The 22,359-nt window shown below is 35.3% G+C and overlaps 1 protein-coding gene across 4 annotated transcripts in view; it reads right to left on the reverse strand.

Annotated features, from left to right (window-relative positions):
* Nucleotides 1-720: 720 nt before the first annotated feature.
* LOC115212770 (collagen alpha-1(I) chain) overlaps nucleotides 721-22,359 on the reverse strand; it is a 45,424-nt gene continuing 23,785 nt past the window's right edge. For 3 of the 4 annotated variants that reach the window (XM_036503986.1, XM_036503988.1, XM_036503987.1), the window contains 29 exons: nucleotides 21,540-21,593; nucleotides 20,769-20,867; nucleotides 20,407-20,514; nucleotides 19,419-19,472; nucleotides 18,161-18,259; nucleotides 17,338-17,436; nucleotides 16,403-16,456; nucleotides 16,137-16,190; nucleotides 15,403-15,618; nucleotides 15,045-15,152; nucleotides 13,973-14,134; nucleotides 12,395-12,502; nucleotides 11,887-11,994; nucleotides 11,306-11,413; nucleotides 10,850-10,957; nucleotides 10,488-10,541; nucleotides 9,423-9,476; nucleotides 8,535-8,588; nucleotides 8,265-8,372; nucleotides 7,584-7,655; nucleotides 7,369-7,404; nucleotides 6,469-6,504; nucleotides 5,869-5,946; nucleotides 5,306-5,456; nucleotides 4,235-4,355; nucleotides 3,719-3,723; nucleotides 3,321-3,382; nucleotides 2,229-2,426; nucleotides 721-1,401 (listed from right to left, as the gene is read on the reverse strand). In XM_036503986.1, the coding sequence (XP_036359879.1) occupies nucleotides 1,255-1,401; nucleotides 2,229-2,426; nucleotides 3,321-3,382; nucleotides 3,719-3,723; nucleotides 4,235-4,355; nucleotides 5,306-5,456; nucleotides 5,869-5,946; nucleotides 6,469-6,504; nucleotides 7,369-7,404; nucleotides 7,584-7,655; nucleotides 8,265-8,372; nucleotides 8,535-8,588; nucleotides 9,423-9,476; nucleotides 10,488-10,541; nucleotides 10,850-10,957; nucleotides 11,306-11,413; nucleotides 11,887-11,994; nucleotides 12,395-12,502; nucleotides 13,973-14,134; nucleotides 15,045-15,152; nucleotides 15,403-15,618; nucleotides 16,137-16,190; nucleotides 16,403-16,456; nucleotides 17,338-17,436; nucleotides 18,161-18,259; nucleotides 19,419-19,472; nucleotides 20,407-20,514; nucleotides 20,769-20,867; nucleotides 21,540-21,593 (2,715 nt within the window). In that variant the 3' untranslated portion in view covers nucleotides 721-1,254. Of the gene's footprint in view, nucleotides 1,402-2,228; nucleotides 2,427-3,320; nucleotides 3,396-3,718; nucleotides 3,724-4,234; nucleotides 4,356-5,305; nucleotides 5,457-5,868; nucleotides 5,947-6,468; nucleotides 6,505-7,368; nucleotides 7,405-7,583; nucleotides 7,656-8,264; nucleotides 8,373-8,534; nucleotides 8,589-9,422; nucleotides 9,477-10,487; nucleotides 10,542-10,849; nucleotides 10,958-11,305; nucleotides 11,414-11,886; nucleotides 11,995-12,394; nucleotides 12,503-13,972; nucleotides 14,135-15,044; nucleotides 15,153-15,402; nucleotides 15,619-16,136; nucleotides 16,191-16,402; nucleotides 16,457-17,337; nucleotides 17,437-18,160; nucleotides 18,260-19,418; nucleotides 19,473-20,406; nucleotides 20,515-20,768; nucleotides 20,868-21,539; nucleotides 21,594-22,359 lie in introns of all 4 variants that reach the window. The other variant, XM_029781445.2, reaches the window with a different exon arrangement.

Consider the following 22,359-nt stretch of genomic DNA (forward strand, 5'->3'; position numbering starts at 1 on the left):
AAGCAAGTGTCTGCTCCTATAACCGTAAGCCTGATAATACTTGTGAGTGAATTTGTTAGACAAACTGTGTAGAAGCGTGTCACATATATGTATGCATGAGCGTCTTTGTGTTTGCATCCACATTGCATGACATACCCAAGGCCTAGCGGTTCAGTAAAAATATCCAGATTATTGGGGCTTATTTGTTCGACTGAACCCTTCAAGACGGTGCCCCACCATCGCCGTAGTCTAATGACTGAAACAAATAAAACTAAAAGAACAGTGAAAGTCCACAATGTTACAATTCTTCTACAAACTTGAGAGATGGTTAGATGGAAAGTTCAAAAGCTGTAGAGAGGTATAAAGTTCACTGCTTGACTAAGTTGAATAACAATAAAGGAGGTTGAATACAAGGAACTGATTTAATATTTGTAAACAAAACAGGTGTTTTGTTATGCTATTACGGATCGATGGCAGAATTAGAAGATGAAATGAAGAGAGAAGAAATTAATTACAAGGGTCTGATTTTGTAAGTCATAGGTCAAAATGATTGAGTGTCCCCCAGTGCTGGAAAAATACTTATTTTATTGACTTCCCCTCAAAATGTATACGACAAAGTTGAATGCAGAAGTAATAAGGATGAAATTAACCTAACACTCCACTGTCCCGTGCTCGGTTACCCCGAAGTCTTAATTAGATAAAAGAGAATAATAAAAACAAGCAAAGATGTTTTTTTTTTGAGATATTTTTACAATTTTATTTTAAAACTTTGATTCCCTCTCCAGCTGAAATTAGATCAGGAAGCAGGCAGTCTAGACAGATGGCGCTGAAATATTTATGCAATAAAAGAATATTTTATTACAGAAGTGTTGCACCTAAAAATATCAACATTTAGCGTTCATGAAAATGATATTTCATTCAATTCTATATATTTCATATCTGTACACTGGCAAGTATGGTTGTATATTGCCTATTGTTCTGGATCCACACTGAGCCAAAATGTCTGCAACTATGCCGAAAAGATCTTAGAGTGGCTCCAGAAGAACGCAATTTGATTTAGAAAGCAACAAAATAAAAAAATATATATATCAGTTGTTGTTATTACTGATATCTATTCTTTCTTTAGTTTTTGTCTATGGACTGTCTACACCTTTCTGTCACAGAGTTTTTAAAAATTCTTTCTCTTTTAACAGCCATCACTTGATTTTTACTTGTTTGTTTCTTAATATCTCAATTGGAGACGGCGGATGGTAAAGTAGATGGTAGCGTTTTCATCTAACTGAAGCACACTTCTCCGATTTCCAAACCGAAATTCTGGTTTTCGAATCCAATATCTTTAAGGGCAATATCTTTTACTGGCAACATTTTTGTCTGTTTGGTGTCAATTTCAAAAACAGTCTTGCCCCATTGGTTCATCTGTTGCTGTAAAGAAACAAGAAAAATACATTTTGTTTAAATAAATATGATACGAATACGAGAGGCAAATAAAATGAAATTTAATGATGCTGAAGTAATCTGAACATTTTGATTTCTAGTGTGAAACTAGATGCGCTACCATTGCATGGTCAATACAGATAAACTATCAAAGTTTTTCTCCTCACATTAGCAGTTAATCATTAGCACGTTTGCGATACTGTAAAATTTCAATTTCTCATTATCTTCTTCGGAACTACAAAGTAACTTGAATCTATCACCAAAAGCGAATAAACATCTGTAAAGGATACTATACACTTGTTGCTTACATTGGTTAACGTTTCCTACCTCACGCTACTTAATGAGTGTTAAGCTTGCAATCGCTTTACACAAATTACAGTGCCACTTACTAGAGTCAGGTATGATTCTTTTTATCAATCCAGGTGATTAGAGATGTATTTTTTTATACTTGTTAACGCTTCTCAATTAATTACTGCCATTAAGCATATCTTTTTTTCATTTTAAACTGAAAGAAATACATGTTGGGGCTCTTCATGAAAAACAAAAATTAAGTAAGGCCGTTTTTCTTCCCAACAAAAGATTGGCATTTAGGTAATTTAGCTGCATAATATTTCAGCTAAATACGAATCAGTTAAAATAATATTTCGGTAATTTCATGTTCATTTAGCTTCCTTTCATTTGATTTTAATTAATATTTCCAATTTGTTGATTAAATATTTCATGAGATTTAATGTATTAAAAGTACTACAATTTAGAAAAAAACAAAAAAAAACCCCAAAAACAAGGAATGAAGAAAGAAAATGAAATATACTTACTTGACAGCTATCTAATCTTACATTGTATGTTTGTCTACGTAATTCGTGATTAGCATAGAATTCGTCGCCATTGTAAGCTAAGAATCTAATTCCAGAACTCCTTGAATTGAAGCAGTTGTATGTGATGTTCTGACGAGCACGAACAGAGTGGAGATGTAAGAAGTTAATCTGGCTGGCTTCCATTTTGCCGTATGTCAACTGTAGTGGAAAGAGAAATAGGGAAAAAAAGACAATGAGAATAAACCAATATGTGAATTATATATATAAAAAAAGTCATAATAAATATCTGTTTATGTTTAAGTTCGATTCAATCTGAGTTAATTGCTTGAACTTGCAGTATAGCCAGGAAAGTCAGAAGAGCCAGAATAGCTACCTCTCTTTTTTTCTTCTTCTTTTTTTTCTATTTATCAAGGATATTCAATTTGTCTTTGAAGATATGATATTTACGTACTTTGATGAATAATATCCGGTAGAATAAAGAATCTTGCTTAGAAACGTTTGCAAGACATTTAAACTTAAGTTATAAACTGGTTACTAAAAAGCTTATTTATGCAGAATAATCAGTATATCATTAAAAAATCAGCACATAATATTTTAAAACAGAATACTAATGTTGAATGTTATGCCTTGGTTAAATGATACTACAGTTAAATAATAATAATAATAATAATAATAATAATAATAATAATAATAATAATAATAATAATAATAATAGTTTCAAATTTTGCTACAAGGGCAGCAGTTTTGAGGGAGAGGATTAGTCGATTACAGCAATCTCAGTGTTTAACTGGTACTTATTTTATCGACCCTGAAAGGATGAAAGGCAAAGTCAACCTCGGCAGAGCTTGAACTAAGAACGTAGCAAGGGGCGAAATACTGCTAAGCAATTCGCCCGGTGTGCTAACAGTTCTGCCAGCTCACCTCCATAATAATAATAATAATAATAATAATAATAATAATATAATAATAATAATGATGATGATGATGATGATAATAATCTATTTAGTTTTTTTTTTCGCTTCACTAAAATGAAGCAAAAGAAAAAGTTTACCATAACCAAGTTTCAAATGTGGTTATTTTTTAAAAGCTTACCTCATCTTCTTGAACAATTTCACGAACAAAGTATTGGTCAGGAGCGGTATTCTTTGTCCATACTGCATTTTTGAACTGAAATTGAAAGACGTAATAATCAAATTTTTAATTCATTAGTAATATATATATAAATACATACATTTAACTAGACACAAGGGCAAATGTCACAGGTTAGTGGATAGCTGCATGATGGATAGTAGAGCACCGAGATAAGGCAGCTCTTCAGATAACGTTTTCCCTTTGTTTTATATTTTAGGTAAACCATCTATTGTAGGTTGTTTTACTAACCACGTGGTAATAAATGAGAAAGTAGCTTTCGGGGTGACATGATCTCAGCAATTAGAGCGACATAAAGAACACTTTAGTCGGAGACTCTACCACCCGACCATCAACTCTGCAATGTAAGAAATCAAACTGACATCTTCATAAACGCAGTGCCGTTATGAAGTTAAATCGAGACATTACTGGTATTTACTGATGAGTGTTTCGTATCTCACCAACGCCCGCAGGTGATGAAAGGCAAAGTGGACACTGTCGGAATTTGAAATTAGAGTGCAGAGGAGCCAATCGGTAGGGTAGAAAACATATGAACCAACGCTCTGTATGTAATACCAAATATTGTAATAAGTGAAATAAATCAAACCGCTTGGAAAGTAGGAAAGTTTTATATGGAAATTAGCCAGTAAAATTCGCAATCACTTTCAGTTATAAGTTCGATAAAACAATTTTATCTTAACAAAATTGTTTTAGTAATCTGAGTATATATACCAACGTGAATCAACAAGATGAGTTTGCGAAAAAATTTTGATTCTCTTTTTGAAGTCGTTTGATTTTATGTTGCCAATATCCCCCTGAAAATAGCATCATCACGTTTTTACATCTTTATATAATAAATTGGTTAAAGAAAAATTATGTGTCTGAAAAGACTTACTTCAACATGATCGGGTGTGAGACAGGTCTCTCCGGTATGCATGTTACAGAAAACTTCGAAAGCATCAGAGATAGAGTCGCCATTAGGATCAATGAAGTATTTGCCTGAAACGAAAGAAGATCCCAGTGTAAAAAGTATGACTTTTATAAATGAGCAGTTCGTCTAATGCTTATAATTTTATTCCATTAGTTTTCCCGTCGACTGAGGCAAAACAATATTCTTTTTTACTCTAGGCACAAGGCCCAAAATTTTTGGGAAGGAGGCCAGTCGACTTGATCGACCCCAGTACACAACTGGTACTTATTTTATCGACCCCTAAAGGATGAAAGGCATAGTCGACCTCGGCGGAATTTGAACTCAGAACGTAAAGACAGGCGAAATACTGCTAAGCATTTTACCCGGTGTGCTAACGTTTCTGCCAGCTCGCCACCTTGAGGCTAAACAATATCAACATTAAATGCAACATATGAAGGTCCGTGGCTTTGTGATTAGGGTATCGTACGATTTCAAAATCGTGGGTTCCATTCCCAGTCCGGATGGAGGGTCATATTCTTGAGCAAAACACTTCACATTACGTTGCTCCACTCTGCTCACTAGTAAATGGGTAACACTGTGACAGACGGGGTTAATGTGTTGGTCTGCACGCCTAGCAATCAGAGTGGTATCATTCGAAAGCTACAACAATGCGAGTAATTGCGTTGTGATCAACGATGTAGTGGATACAGTGAAATGTCAAAGACAGTGGGGGTGGGGGGATGAAGTGGGTGAACAAATATTCTATCATATTCTGACAATTGGCTTGTTCACCAGCACATACTGATGCTATGGTTCGTTATAAGTGGAAAAAAAAAGCATTCCAAAGGATACACAAGTGTGATTCAGAAAGTTATCTCTTATTCATTCCTGGATCATCCTTTTGAGAAGAATAAAGCGATTGATAAAACTGATAGAGGGAAAGAACATAGAGATGGAGAAAAACTAAGAGAGCAAGGTGAACAAGAAAAAGAAGAGAAAGAGCAGAAAGGAAGAAAAACTCAGAGAAAAGAATACTGACCACTGTCCAAACGTTTCTTCTCACTGTTGATCAAGATATCGTTGCAGGTAGATCCAGGATTGTGCTTGGAACCGCTTGGTTTCTTGACACGGTTAATAGCGCCAAGAGCTTGATTAAGAACAGTCATTGCATCACCTTGAGGCTCATCACCCTATTAAAATAAGTATCTAGTTATAGTTACAATATAAATTGTTATTTCTTTATTGCCCACAAGGGGCTAAACATAGAGGGGATAAACAAGGACAGACAAAGAGATTAAGTCGATTACATCGACCACAGTGCTTAACTGGTACTTAATTTATCGACCCCGAAAGGGTGAAAGGCAAAGTCAACCTCAACGGAATTTTAACTCAGAACGTAAAGGCAGACGAAATACCGCTAAGCATTTCGCCCGGCGTGCTAACGATTCTGCCAGCTCACCAATTTAGAAATAAATTGTGTTTATATTTATCGATATTTTCCAATGTCTTTGTATTTCATCAAATTATACGGCTATATTAACGAAAAGTTATTTGTTACTACTTATTGACGAAATGTTGTGTACTTGTAAACTTTCAACTTACGTAATATCTATCAGCTGAGTCGGGTCCTTTCACTGGGTTTGATGGGTAGAAAGGTGCACTTCCGGCAGATGCGTAGCCCTGTAATATTTAAAATAGAAAGAAAAAATTATTTTTCTCGTGAACAGTGAAAAAGAACAACTCATATAAGTAAACAGCTAAAAAGATTTTAAATAAAATTACTGCAATGTATTTCTTTCCATTAATAACTTCTGTTTCGGCTCAAAGCCATAAATTTGGAATTGGACATTTAAATCCATCCAGTAATGGTCTAGCATTTATTGTATTTAAGACTGCCTCGATTTTTGCTGTAAATAACGAAATTTACCGAAAGGCGTTGATAAGCAATTTAAGTTTATAATATTCTTTCTAATTAGGTACGAAAAAACTGAAATTTTTTTTGGTGGGGAACTAGTCAATTACATCACCCCTTGTGCTCAACTAGTAATTTATTTTATAGACTCTGAAAGGATAAACAGTAAAGTTGACCTCGGCGGAATTTGAACTCAGAATGTAAAGCCGAAGAAATGCTAACGGTTTTGTCAACTCACCGCCTTCAGTTTATATTATAACAATGATAAAGAAATTCGACAAAATACTTACAGGTGGTCCAGGTGGTCCAGGAGGTCCAGTGTTACCCTAAAATATCAAAAAAGAAACATTATTATTGATTATATCAAATTTGCAACGATACATTTATATATGCATACACATATATACACATAAACATATATATATATATGTGTGTGTGTGTATATATGTGTATGTCTATATGTATGCGTATGTATACATATATATGCATACATATGTATATATATATATATATATATATATACATGTATATATATGTATATTTACATATGTATACATATATGCATACATATACACACACATATATATATATAATACGTATATACATATATATATATACATATATATATATAATATATATATATATATTATATATATATATATATACATATATATAATATATATATATATATATATAAATATATTTACATATACATGTGTGTATATATATATATATATATATATATATATATATATATATATATACGTATAATATACATATCTATATACACATATATATATATATACATATATATCCATATATAGATCATATATATCCATATATATATATATATCATATATTATATCTATATATCTTCTGTGAACAATTCATCTACTAAGAAGAATTCCTAAGTTCGACGAATGAATTTAGCACAAATATGAAAGCTTGGAAAGTATGTTTGTATGTAAGCAGAGAGGGAGAGAGAGAGAGAGAGAGAGAGAGAGAGAGAGAGAGAGAGAGAGAGAGAGAGAGAGATAGAGAGAGAGAGAGAGAGAGAGCGAGTGAAGTAGTTAGTGAGAGAAAGAGGGAGAGAGAGATTGCTAGAAAAACATGCAGAGAAAATGAGAGCGCAGATAATCTGCATGTGTGTTAGCATTATAATAAAGAAATAAATATAATGAGAAACTTACAGGTCGGCCATCTTTACCAGCTGGTCCACGTTGTCCCTAAAAAAAGAAATACCAAATGCTATTAATTTCGAATATCTTTATCACGTTAATCACTATAAATGAATATTTTCTCACAGGAAGCTATCTTCTTTACTGAAATGTGTGGTGCAAAATTTTGAAAATAGAAGAAAATAAAGAAAAAAAAGAAAAATATATATTTAGATGGAAATACTCACAGCGCTTCCGGGGAGTCCGGGTGGTCCAGCTTCTCCATCTTGACCTGGGTTTCCAGAGGATCCAGTTCGGCCCTACAATTAATGAAAATGAAACATCGATGATAAATAATTTCAAATATCAAGATCTCCCTCATTATTTAAATATATATATATATATATATATATATATATATTGATAAAACGGTAAGATAACAAAAGAAAGAAAGAGACCTCAATATTATGTAAATAGAGAGATGCAGTACGGAATTTTGTCAGTGAACAGGTCGCTGTTTCAAATCGACGAAAATATTTTGACAAATTCAATTTAAATGTTGAAGTGTGTTTTTAGATGGCTTATAAACACCATCTGCACTGCAATTGTTTTTGTTTCAGCACACGATCTCAGGTTAGATAATTTGCTATGCAAGTACATCTCTGTTGTATTATATATATATATCATCTTTTTTTCTTTTACTTGTATGACTGCTGCAGCCATACTGGGTCATCGCCTTGAAGGGCTTTAGTCGGACAAATCGACCCCAGAGCTTATTTTTTTCAAGCGTAGTATTGATGTTATCAGGATCTCTTTGCCAAACTGTTAAGTTATGGGGTTATAGGGGACATAAATACACCAAAACCGGTTGTCAAGTGGTGGAGGTGGTAAACGATGACGTCAGATGAGTGGAATGAATATAAACTTACTCTTGGTCCAGAAGGTCCAGCGGGTCCTGGAAGTCCAGCCTCTCCATTGCTACCTTGTGGTCCAGGGTTTCCAGGCATACCTGGGGCTCCTGTCCATCCTTTGTCTCCCTAAAGTTTTGTAATACAAAAGAAAATATGACGTCACTGAAATCATTACGAAGTTATACAATTGACTAAAATCAGATTTTAAAGAGTAATTGACTATTACGCATGCGTGTATTAGGCTTGTGTTTATAGTTATAGTTATAAATGCACGGGGAGAAACATTACCTTAGCTCCAGAGTGTCCGCGTTCTCCGGTTTCACCAGCAGGGCCAGCAGGTCCCTATAAGGTAAAAACGCAAATTTTATAGTTACATCTATATTTATTCATCAATGAAGGTATAAACATGCTCACTCACACAATATGTATATACATATGTATACATACGCATACATACATACATACATACATACATACATACATACATACATACATACGCTCACAGTGAGTCTGATGTTCTTATAATCCATACAATATTGGACACTTATAGCCATTTCTAAAATTATTGGTTCTAAAGTGTCTACCCACTCACCGCTTTCATTTCTAGAAATATTGCGATTTAAGTAAAGACTCTCATCGAAAAAATAAAGTATTGTCTTAAACATGATATTGTCTTCTTGTGTAAATTCGTAACTTTTTACTTTGGAGACTAGAAACAGCAAGTTTCTAAAGAGCAAAGCCAATAAATGTGAAACTTATGTTCATCTCGAATCATTTAATATTTGACACAAAAGTTGTCTATAATAGCAGAGTAGTATAGTAATAAATTTTTATACATCTTGATTTTAAAAGGCTGCACCTGGAATATCTTTTGATGGCTTAATATTTTATCGTATGATATACTAATTATCTAGATAATTAGATCAGAGTTTTGTGAGCCATTTGTTACTGATGAAGCCTCTGAAATGCCGTTAACACCGATCTTCTAACAAAAAATAATCCTATAGAGTGAAATAAGTTATAAGGAGAATGCTATCATCGATACATTTGTTTTAAAACACAAATACGAAAAACATTTAGATACACAAACTTGTTCATATAAAAAGTTAAAGCAGAAAATTAAATTTCATTTTTAAAGGTAGCTTCAGTTAGAAGTATAATTAACAATATACTCACAGTAGGTCCACGGGGTCCAGTTGGTCCTTGAATTCCCATTGGTCCACGTTCTCCCTAGAACAAAACAGGCATTGCATAATAATAAGAACAAACGCTTCTGATAAAGGCACAAAGTTTCAAATATAAGGGAGGAGCGACAGTTGATTAAATGCACACCAGTGCTTCAGTGGTACTTTATTTTAACAATCTTGGTGGAATGAAAAGGGGAAACTAATCTTGGCAGGATTTGAAACCAGAAGAGAATGGGTCGGGAGAAATATCAGCGTTCTAACAATACTCTCAATTCACCGCCACAATGATAATGATAATTATGGTTTCAAATTTTAGCACGAGGCCCGTAAGATCGGGGGTGGAGGTAAGTCAATTACATGAACCCGACAGCTCCACAGCTACTTAATTTATCGACTCCGAAAGGATAAAAGCAAAGTCGACCTCGGCGGTATTTGAACTCAGAACGCAAAAAAGCTGCAATAAATACTTTAAAGCATTTCTTCTGACGCTCTGCCAGTATGCCAATAAAAAGAATAATCAGACAAAGCACAGCAAAGACTGCTGCACATATAAGCAGTGAGTACTGCGCCTTTAGAGCAGAGAAAATGGGTGGGAAATTCTTAAATGTTTTCACGTCAAAGAAATGGCAAACTGCTCAGTGGAATTTAGGTACTGAATTGAAAGTGTCTGTGAATACGATCAGGCATGGCAAGCCAGTTCTGAGCAGACGCTTTCAATATTCCCGTTGTTCTAAGATGATTAAAGGAAGTACTCCGACGAATGTTTTGGAGACAAAAAACTATTACAAGCAAGGATAGAAACGTTATAGTTTCTGCTTTTTTTACGTATTTGTGTGAAAATAAGAAACAAGGAGGACAAAACAAAATATTTTACATATGTGTGTATGGTATGTATATACATGTTTATATATGTGTATATGTGTTTGTGTGTCTATATAAATATGTGTTTGTATTATTATGTGTGTGTATATAAATATATATATATATATATATATAATATATATATATATATATATATATATATATATATACTGAACAAATCTAGAATACTTACGCGTTCTCCACGTTCACCAGAGGGTCCAGGTTGTCCAGTTGGTCCACCCAATCCCTAAAAGAGCAATATTTCCACTTTTAGTTAACACTCAACAAAAATTAATAGCATTTCTTACAATTACCGGTCCAAGGGGTTTAGATGAAAAGCAAAGTTAATCTGGGAGGTATTTGAACTCAGAAAGTAAAATTTCGCAATTAATTCGTTAGACACTTAGTGAGATACTCTACCGATTCAGCCAACCCATAGTCATATAATTTTAGTCCTGGCTTTTGATAATTTAGAAAATCTTGAAGAAAACAGTACATAAAAATTATTCAGTAAAGCGAAAATAACACTCATCAATTTTTAGTAAATATATTTACCTGAATACCAGGTGCACCTTGAGATCCAGGTGCTCCACGTGGTCCAGCAGGTCCTTTCTCTCCAGGTCGTCCGAGGAGACCGGGTGGTCCTCTTTGTCCGGCTTCACCCTTAAAGGAGAAATGTGATCACTTAATTTTTTAAAACCTTTATATTTAAATATATAGATCAGACAGACAGACAGACAGACAGACAGACATAGACAGACGCTTACATGCCTACAGGCACACACACATACAAACACATGCATGTAAGTATGTAGAGATAGACAGAAAAACAGATGGACAAGGAGACATGGTCATAGAGACAGACTTAGTTACAGAAATACAGAAAATGAAACCCATGACATTAAAATAAACAGAAATGGTAGATGATATTTAAATTTTGTCAGATTGAGGGAAAGTATGAAATGATTATAAACAATGTGAATAAGTATAAGTTCTAGTTATAATACGTACAGCAGGTCCCATTTCTCCGGGGTTTCCAGCTAATCCAGGGGCACCGACAGGTCCAGTCAATCCTGGTGCGCCATCAACACCATTTCTTCCGGGTTCTCCAGGAGTACCCTAAATTAAGGAAAATTTAATACAGTCAGTACAATGATTATAATTCCGATCGTGCTGAACAAATTCGATGAGACTCTTGAGAAAACTATTAAGCTAGTGATAACCTCGTCCAACTTCACTGATCTTCATTTTCTCAGTTATATCTCTCCCTAATTTTCTTCCTTCACTTCTTTGATATCTTTCACCATCAACATCTTCATTGATAATTTCTTGTTACTTCACAGAGGTTACTATATCACTTCAATGATATCTTTTTCTTCCTTTACCGAAATAATCATTTTTTAATATACTAGTAAGCGACTAGTATATTTATTTCAAGATGGTACTTATATCTTATGGCTCTCGCACATTCCAAATGGTCCCTACACGCTGAATCTAGTAATGATTAGATATTCTTGACTAAACCCTAATATTTTGATTGATAAATACTTAAGGAAAACGAAAACTCTGTAAAAGAATCATGTTTAACTTACAGCAGCTCCAGAAAGGCCACCAGGTCCACGTTCACCTTGTTGTCCAGGGAATCCAGGGGATCCTCTCTCACCTTGTGGTCCAGCAGGTCCAGGGGCTCCAGCAAGTCCCTAAAAGGTTTAAGATTGGAAAAATATATTCAAAGAATGTGAACAATCTAAAACAAAATCATTATTTAAAACGGGTTACTGAAAATAATTCAGTCAAAATATTATTATTATTGATATATATCCTAGTTACGAGCATATTATTGATATGTATAATAATGTTGCCGTATATAATATTGATATGGATAATTTTATATATATATATAACGAATGCGAAGAAAAGATTCTAGGTGAGGGACATCAATGATCTCGAACAAAAACAAAGCATGTGTAACTAGTGAAATGAAATAGCACTGCGGGGGATAAAAACGGTATCGCAGAATTAGAGTAGTTTGATTGCACATTATAGCACAGATACTGTCATTAAGGTATTGAACGATAATGTCTTGAAAGCAATACTTACAGTGTTACCGCTTTCACCTCTATCTCCGGGTGCTCCATCATTACCAGGGGTACCTGGGGCTCCAACTTCACCAGGATTTCCGGGGATTCCAGATTCTCCTCTTTCTCCCTATAAAGTGAGCAAAAGAGAAAATAACTTTATTCATAGAAAACGAAGCAGAAACAATATAACTCTTAAGGAACAATATAGTTATTTTAAATTCTAACATTATTTTAATGCACAATGCCACATATCCTAAGGGAAGAAAGTAATTGATTAAATCGACTCCAGCACTTGTGTGCTGAAGGCGCAACACCTAGTAATTAAGGTGCTCAACTCACGACTATAAATGTCAAAGGATCAATTCTTAGACTGGGCGGCGCGTTGTGTCCTCGAACAAAGCACTTCATTTTACGTGGCTCAGTCTCCTCGGTTGTAAATGAATACTAATCGAGTGGTGGTGCGGCTCTCTTTCCTTTCAGCTGTCATACTCTGAATATTCCGTTGAGTCAAAGGGTGAGAGTGTTGAGAGAGTGTCTATGTATGCTCACGACTACATACGGCAATTAGCTAAAACATGGTATATGTTACCAAGCTATATACGTTCGTAGGTGAGAGCTGATTTTAAAATTGAGGGCTATTGCTCTTATCCGAAAGGATGAAAAATAAATCGGTCTCAGCAAAATTTACTCGCCAAAATGTAAAGAGAAGTAACTAAATACCGCAAGATACTTTTGTTCGGGCTGTAGCTATTCTGCTATCAAATGATATATTGACAATTTCAACCTGCGTTAGATTTCGGTAAAACAAGGTTTGTCTTGTAGCATTAGAGTTGGTGTCTATATCTGTAGCATTAAGCAAAGAAGCGACACATAATTCTTCTCTAATTAAATTTATTGCATGTTCTTGACTGTAATTGATGCAGAACCTGTAATCTATACGACTGCTACTTTTAATCAGTTTATTACATTTTTTTGTTACCAATCTAGTACATCTATTCTAGTTCATCGCAGGTATCTGGTTAAAAAATACCGTGTTAAATAAACCTGTGATAAGTGAATAATAGAATGTATGGAGGAGAAACAGGTTTCGTTCCGAGATCCCGAGTTGTCCTAAGCATTGTGGATGGTCCTTGGAGTGCACCTTTGCCGTCCAAGCTGAATCTTTGACTGATCACAGATCCGTGTATCACAGATCAATTCTTGATAAGCGTAATGTTTATTCACTTATGCGTACTGTGTTATCCCAGATCAGTGATGAGTTGCTCAGTGATAAACGAAGAGAGTTGTATTTTTTTTTTTGCTTTAAAGAAAGTCTTGTTTGATATTATTCTTATTCGGAGATGAATACTGGATAACGAGTTGCTCTAGTCCTATATGTTTCGAATAAGGTAAGGTCATTTTAAAAGAATTCATCACATAAAAAGAAAAAACAAAACTTGAAATGTGTTTTCCAAGCATAATATTTTTACATTGTAATGTAGAAAGGACTACCAAATCATTCTATTGCATTATAGCTATGTAAATCAAGACAAATTTCGAAGTTGTACGAATATCTATATTTAACTATATTAAAATTAAAATGTCTGATTATGCTTACAGGTGGTCCCATTGGTCCAGCGGGTCCGGGTTTTCCTGCAAGACCTGGTTCTCCACCAATACCTTGTGGTCCAGCATGTCCTGGGGTTCCAGCGTTTCCGGGAGTTCCAGCAGCTCCACGGTCTCCTGTTGCTCCACGACGACCAGGAGATCCATCTTTGCCCTAGAGCAGAAAATATAAAGAAACATGATTTGAATGTTACTCAACCAGAAAAAGAAACAAGTTTTTAGACAACATCTATGCAGTTAGAAAATATGTTTAAGTTGCACACTTGTCAGCTAAGTTAACTTGTAACGATAATAAACAATCGAAAATGACTGAGGCGTTTGACTAATAAAAATCTTATTGAACTAAAGGACGATTTTTGATACTAAATATTCGTGAATTCGACATTTATAACATCAGTGCCATTTATACATACATGTTAGCATCACGCAAACTTTCAGAATACAAAATATACATACATGCAAGCACGAGTGTGTCTGTGCATAGCTATGACGATTACATATAAAGATTCATAATAAATAAACGTATAGTACTAGAAAAGAATATATGTAAACGTTGTTATCACTGATGATAAAAGTAGACCTTAGAATAATTACATCAACGATGAGGCATCTAGTAAAGTTTAGAGAGCTATAATCATGTCGTGATGTCATTTCCTATCTTAAACTTTACTGTCTTGTGATAACAGCATAAAGAACACAGATCAACTTGCTCTCTTTATAAACTTAACTTTGGCATCATGGTTATCCTTATAATCATCGTTTTACGTTCGTCTTCCCATGTTTCCACGTGACGTCCGTTTTCCCATGATTGTGTCTCTCTTCCAGCCACCTAGACCATTCTTCAACCATACGTTATGTTTTCCCTGAATTTTCTATTCGACAGCTCCCTTGCATTTGGATAGCTTTGAACTTCATTACCCAACTGCCATCCTTCGTCACATATCTACACTAGCGCAGTCTCCTCTCTGGCACCCTATATCTAATTTTTTTACACCCGATTCAGTTCTTCTCTGTCGTTCTTGCATATTAACATTACACATAAAATAGTATTCGGAATTACTTACAGCTGCTCCGGTTGCTCCGGCTTCACCAGCGGGTCCACGTTGTCCAGAAGGTCCTGAGGGTCCAGGTGGTCCTATATCTCCTTTACCTCCTGCAACTCCAGCGGGTCCCTATAGAAATGATAAAAATTAGGATATCATTGTTCAATGAAACATATATCATCAAGTTTATGATGTTATACTAGGAAGAAACACTTTAAAACAACAGAGTTACTATCATAAAAAATATTGGTTTAATATCTGTTTATCGGTCAAGCAAGTATAACAGAAAAATATAAAACTGATTGCTGTATAATAAAAATCAAATATTTATTTACGCCTTTGAATTTAACCAGTAAATAATTTATTTAAATAAACTTACAGCAGGTCCGGGGGCGCCTTGGGAACCTGGTGGTCCGGGAAGACCACGGTTTCCAGCTCCTCCTGGGGGTCCAGCTTCTCCACGAGGTCCACTAAGACCACGATCTCCTTTGGGGGCGGGTGCACCGATAGGTCCGGCAGGTCCTTGGGTACCAGGAGCTCCAACTTCACCGGGAACACCGGCTTCACCATCTTTTCCGCGTGGTCCTGGGGCTCCCTGGAGAAAGGCAGCAATTGTTTAGATAAAAGCACTATCAATAATAAATCGTATAATAATGCTTATGTAACAAAATCAAGGTTATTTTCTCGTTTTGCACTGTTAAATCATCAAAAGCATAGAGATTATAATTTAATATATTTGCTTCTTTAACGCATTATCTGTTTGTTTTTAATTTTAAAAAAATTGTGCCAATAGAAAATAACATCACGTTTCAAAGATAAACCTTTTGAAATATGACATAATTAATTTCTATTTATGAGTTTAACATGCATTGACGGTGAAAGAGTCTGTGTATAACAGAAAGAATGGAATATATAGCCAGATCTATGATAGGTGAACTATAAATGATTTTATTAAGACTGCACTATCTTTTCGAGGTCACTGTAAAAGTGCTCGATTAAAACACCCTCTGGTTTTACACCGAAAACTAATCGTTTGAAAGATTTTTAATTTGATTTACACTACAATTTCTGATTGGTGCTAAATAAAATATGAAATAAAAAATGTTTTCTTACAGAGTCTCCTTTAGCTCCTGGTCCACCAGCAGCGCCTCTTTCTCCGGGAAGTCCCTGTAACAGAAATACAGGAATAAATAAAGCTAACTTAAAAACAGTGTTATTAATTTAACACTCACTCTTCGTATTCAATTCATACACACACACACACACACACACACACACACACACATTCCTGAAGTAGATGCAATGGAGAAAATTAAAATAATATTGGAATTAGAAATATTAGCGTTAATGAATTAATGAAACAGATCTAAAATACTTACGATAAGTCCTGGTTGTCCAGTCTCTCCTGGGTTTCCTACATTTCCTTGTGGTCCCTAAACATTAAAAAGGAAGCAGCGTTGATTAGAATAAATGACCATCAGTACTGTAGTTCGTATTAAAATACAAAAATAGTTATTATTTCCAAGTTCATTATGGTGTTTTCGTACAACTTAATATGCACACACACATACACACACACATACACACACACACTTATGAACATACGTACTTGTATAACGGCAGTCATACACAAATATATTATGTATGTATGCATGTATGTATGCATATATGTATGTATGTATGTATGTATGTATGTATGTATGTATGTATGTATGTATGTATGTATGTATGTATGTATGTATGTATGTATGTATTTAGTTTTATTTCAAGATTTCATGCCAATACAGACAGAGTCGGTTTCCAACGTAGATCTAAGGCTTCTTCACTGGAATTTCAACAACATCAACAAGATATTTCTGTACGAGAATGCTTTTTCTTCGAGATTCTTCTTCGTAGAGTTCAAACCGGTCATTAACAAAGAGACAATGCTTTCTGAGTTTAGACAGTTCCCGAAGTCTGTAACTATATGGTAAGTTAGTGTATGCATATATGTAGGAACAGTCACCTGCACTTATCACATGAGGTATTCTTGCGCAATCACGCTTGTGTGAGTATGATAACATTTTGAATGTGCCTGTAGAATCATATAACCAAATGTGTGCACATATTCATTTAAAGAATCTGAAATGCAGAATCTTTGGAATGCATTGCAGATTTTTATTGTGCTGCCGATAGATTGGATTTGGAAGATGCGTGTCAGTTCTTTGCCTCTGCACGTGCATCTCTTATGTATGATATCATTTACATATTATTAACCCGCTATCAGACACACACATACATATATATATATCCGCTATCAGTATTTTGTACTTACGGCCTCTCCGGCTTCACCAGCTGGTCCAGAAGGTCCTCTCTCTCCGGGAGCTCCACGGGGTCCACTTGGTCCAGGTTCACCAGCGAATCCAGGTTCACCCTATGAAATAAGTTGCATATATATATATATCTTAATTTATTTTTAAAATGTGATAATGGTGATAATAACGGCAATGTTAAGAGACAGAACAAATGGAATGTTTTTCTCTATTTCTTAGTGAATCTACTTCGACACGTCGGTATTATTCTGAGTTGTGCTTCCGCATGTATCGAGTAAGTCCCTTGTTCCACTAAAAATGGTAAGGATAGTAATTTTAAAATTCTGTAATATACCATTACTGTCGAACTACAATGAACTAAATAGCTTATCTTTCTAGTTTAACTTCACATTACTCCATTTTTTTTTTTCATTACTTTATGTTGCTTTTGTCATTCAATGACGTGAGTTTGTAACAATTTGATGAGACAGGAAATACTTAAACCTTTATTTCCTTAAATCTAGTTTCTGAAGGATCTTCTGCGATAATACTAATTCATAATCTCTTAAGCTTACTCTATCTACAACTCACTTAAAATTTTTCTTGTATTTTCGAAAATCTTAACTGGGCTATACTTTGGAAGCGAAAATAGATACCTGAATAAAATACATTATGAATATTATAAAATTAAGATTTATACGTATTTTATGCAGTTTGTTAATCATAACTTTCAACTTAGGAATAATTTCGAGTATTGATGACTTTAGTGGTGTGGTGGTAATGGTGATGATGATTTAAGTGGCTGAAAATAATACTGTTAGTAGATATTGTTGAACTTATACTCACTCGTTCACCAGGGGTACCAGGTTGTCCAGCAGGTCCGGGTGGTCCAGTTTCTCCTGGGGTTCCATCGTTTCCTTTAGCTCCAGGGGCGCCAGCCATTCCCTATGATTGAGAGAGAAATAGGTTTTCATTTCACATATAAATTTTAGGTTTCTTCAAACAAAAATTTATTAGCATAATTTCATTATAAAAAGTTATACGAGTACAATTCAAAATAAAATACGTCTATATGATATGTAAAAAAAAAAAAAAATTATTAATTCCTCGTATACGACTAGAGGGATTGAAAAAGAAAATTATGCAACTTTCATACCTCACTCAGAAACATTTTCCGTTGACTCAGTTTTACTCAAAAACTTTGGGTCAGCCGAATACTAAATTAGGAAATAACAGACACACACACACACACACACACACACACACACACACACACACACCACACACAAACTTTGCCGGACACGTAACGCAGTGGGATCTAACTTGGAACATCCTAATTGTGAAGCAAGCTTGTTAACCACTGGACCACGCTGCGTCCACACGCCTACACACACACACACACACCACACACACACACACGCACACACAAACACACACATTACACGAAACACAAGCAAATATACAGCTACATACTCTTCTTTTTTACTCTTTAACTTGTTTCAGTCATTTGACTGCGGCCATGCTGGAGCACCGCCTTTAGTCGAGCAAATCGATCCCAGGACTTATTCTTTGTAAGCCTAGTACTGATTCTATCAGTCTCTTTTGCCGAACCTCTAAGTTACGGCGACGTAAACACACTACTATCGGTTGTCAAGCTATGTTGGAGGACAAACACCGACACACAAACATACACACACACACACAAATATATATACATATATATGACGGGCTTCTTTCAGTTTCCAGCTACCAGATCCACTCACAAGGCTTTGGTCGGCCCAAGGCTATAGTAGAAGACACTTGCCCAAGGTGCCACTCAGTGGGGATGAACCCGTGTCCATGTAGTTGGTAAGCAAGCTACTTACCACACAGCCACTCCTGTGCCTATAGAAATATTTCTAGCATAAAACTAGGAAGTATGAGGGTAAGGGCAAGTCGATTGTATCGACTCCAGTGCATGACTGGTATTTTATTTTACTTATCTCTCTAAAGAGATAAAAGTCAAAGTCGACCTGGGCAGAATTTGAACTCAAAAGTGTAAATAGCCGGAAGAAATGCCGCTAAGCTCGCTGACTTACATATGTATAATAGATATATTACTTACTTGGAATCCAGGGCTGCCAGCATTTCCTGTGGCACCACGTTCTCCTTGAGATCCCTAGAGTATTTGTATATTTTTTTTAATAGAAAAGGAAAGAAAAAATTTGAGATTTTGAAATTTCATGAAAACAGACAAATGAAAAATTAACTGAAAAATATGTAGGCGAAATAAAAACAATGAACTCTTTTTTGTAAAGAAATATATAAGAATGTGTGCGTATATGTGGATGTATGTACATATGTATCGAGCGTGCTACACGGCTGGTGTAGTGAATGGGAAAAGCTTGCAGTCATGTATGCTTGTCAAGAGCAGGGCTCATTAGCCACCAACGGAGCCACAAATGCAAAATATAAGTTAATCCTAGAGTGCACAATGTTCCTGAAGGTCAGCAATGGTCTTTCTCGGTCACGAGTGGACGGCCATCATGTATATATGTTTGTATGTATGTATGTATGTATGTATGTATGTATGTATGTTGTATGTATGTATGTACGCGTGTATGCATATATATATATAATATATATATATATATATATATATATATATATATATATATATATATATATATACACACACACATATGTGCGTATATGTGTATATACGCGTAAGTGTATGTATATACATAAATACATTGTATATATATATATATAAAGTTGGCACTCCGTCGGCTCGATGACGCATGTTCTAGAAGTTGATCCGATCAATGGAACAACCTGCTCGTGAAATTAACGTGCAAGTGGCTGAGTACTCCACAGACGCGTACACTTAACGTAGTTCTCAGTGAGATTCAGCGTGACACAATGTAACAAGGGTAGCCCTTTGAATTACAGGTACTACCCATTTTTGCCGCCTATAAATGCATACGTATGTATATATATATATACAGGCATGTATGCAAATATATCTACACAGCTTTCTCTATATATATGTACACACATATATACCACATGCAAACATCACAGAAGGAAAAACAAAGAAAATTCAAATATACCTGAGGTCCTGGGGCACCAACTGGTCCAGCTTCACCTGGGGCTCCAGCTTCACCTCGAACACCTTGGGGACCGGTGGCTCCAACATCACCATCTCTACCGGCGGGTCCCTAAAATGGATATTAAAGTACGCATATTATTACATTCGTATATAGAACACGCATATATATATATATATATATATATATATATATACACTATATATATATATATACACTACAACTATATGGATATGAGAGAAGCAGGAGAAAATGAGAATTTGCGTTTTTGTACGAAAAGGGAAATGACGGTGATGATGATAAGGTGAAAGAACAAAAGCTAAGGGCGAAAAACAAAGAACATAAGGTGTATATAATGAACGTACTGTATCTCCTTTAGGTCCGGCAAGTCCTTGGATTCCTGGCAAGCCTGATGGTCCGGGAGGTCCTTGTTCACCAGATTTTCCATCATATCCAGCGTTACCCTATAGCCAACAATGATATTACATTACAATCAGAATTATGTTAAGAAATCAGAATTATTTCAAATTTTGGCACAAGGCCAGCAAGTTGGGGAGGGGGTTGTCAGTTACGTCAATATCAGCACTTGGCTGGTACGTTATATTATCGGCTTCGAAAGGACGAAGGGCAAAATCGACGTAAGCGAGATTTGAATTTAGAATGTAAAGAGTCGGAAAGTATTTTGTCCTACAAGCTAACGATTCTGCTAGCTCGTCGCTTTCTGCCAAGTCTCAATTCCAGAATTTGTAATTCTGGCAAAATGTCAGCGATTTTGAGAGAAAGGGCCTAGTCGATTACAACGACCCCAGTATCAACAGGTGCTTATTTCACCGACTCCAAAATGATGAAAAGCAAAATGAAAGTAGAAAAATATGTTGATTACAGACATATTTATAAAAGAAATTAATACCGTGATTTTGAAAAGAATGAATGCATTCAAATTATTATGTCAATATTTTTTTTTCAGTCTGTACATTTCGTCAGTTTTTCACCGTCTGTCTATATATCCATCCTTCTATTTGTTTACTTCACAGTCATTTCTGTAGCTTTTATTTTACCTTCTTTCTTCCTGTTGTGGATTTCGAATTTAAAATAAAAATTGTAATTTACTGTGAAAATGGTTGCAAACTACTTACAGGTTCACCGGGGGCACCAATGCTACCATCTTGACCAGGTGGTCCAGAACGTCCCTAAAATGCAAACAAAACAAACGATAATAAAACGATAATAAAAAATGCAATCAATTCATCAGATCTTGATTTCATTCCGTGTATGTGTGTGTGTGTATGTGTGTGTGTGTGTGTGTGTGTAATTGGGATGGCTTTCAGATAAAAGTAGCACAAATCAGTCACTTCACAACAGGAGAGATCGTGTTGTTTTAACCCAGGTCAGTTCTAATCAAAAGATATATTCCGACCATGGCTATCACGATGTAGTGTTTATCAGGAGTTGAATAGGAACCTAAATTTCTAGAGAATAAAGTAAACGATGCTAGTTTTGCGCGGCACTTGCCATACTTATTCCGCAAGAATATCAAAAATATCAAGAAGAAAATTTCCTTAGAAATGGTCTGCACATTTTAATATGGTATAACAATACGTGGAAAACTGCCTCGTTTAATAATTCTTTCTACTTTAGGTACAAGGCCTGGAATTTTGAAGGAAGGAACGAGTCTATCATATCGACCCTAGTGCTCAGCGGGTACTTATTTTATCTACCCCAATTGATGAAAAGCAAAGTCGGCTTCAGCGACATTTAAACTCAGAGCGTAAAGTTGGAAGAAATGCCGCAAAGCAGTTTGTTCGACGCAGCAATAATTCTGCAGCACGCACCTTCTCCTATGTTTAATGGTCTTTTCTGCTATTGGCCGAAGGTTTGAAATTTGGGATGGGGGTGAACGGGATAGTCGATTGCATCGATAGCCAGCACTTGAGTGGTACATATTTTATCGACCTC

Source organism: Octopus sinensis, linkage group LG6 (genome assembly GCF_006345805.1).
Source record: "Octopus sinensis linkage group LG6, ASM634580v1, whole genome shotgun sequence".
NCBI lineage: Eukaryota > Metazoa > Mollusca > Cephalopoda > Octopoda > Octopodidae > Octopus > Octopus sinensis.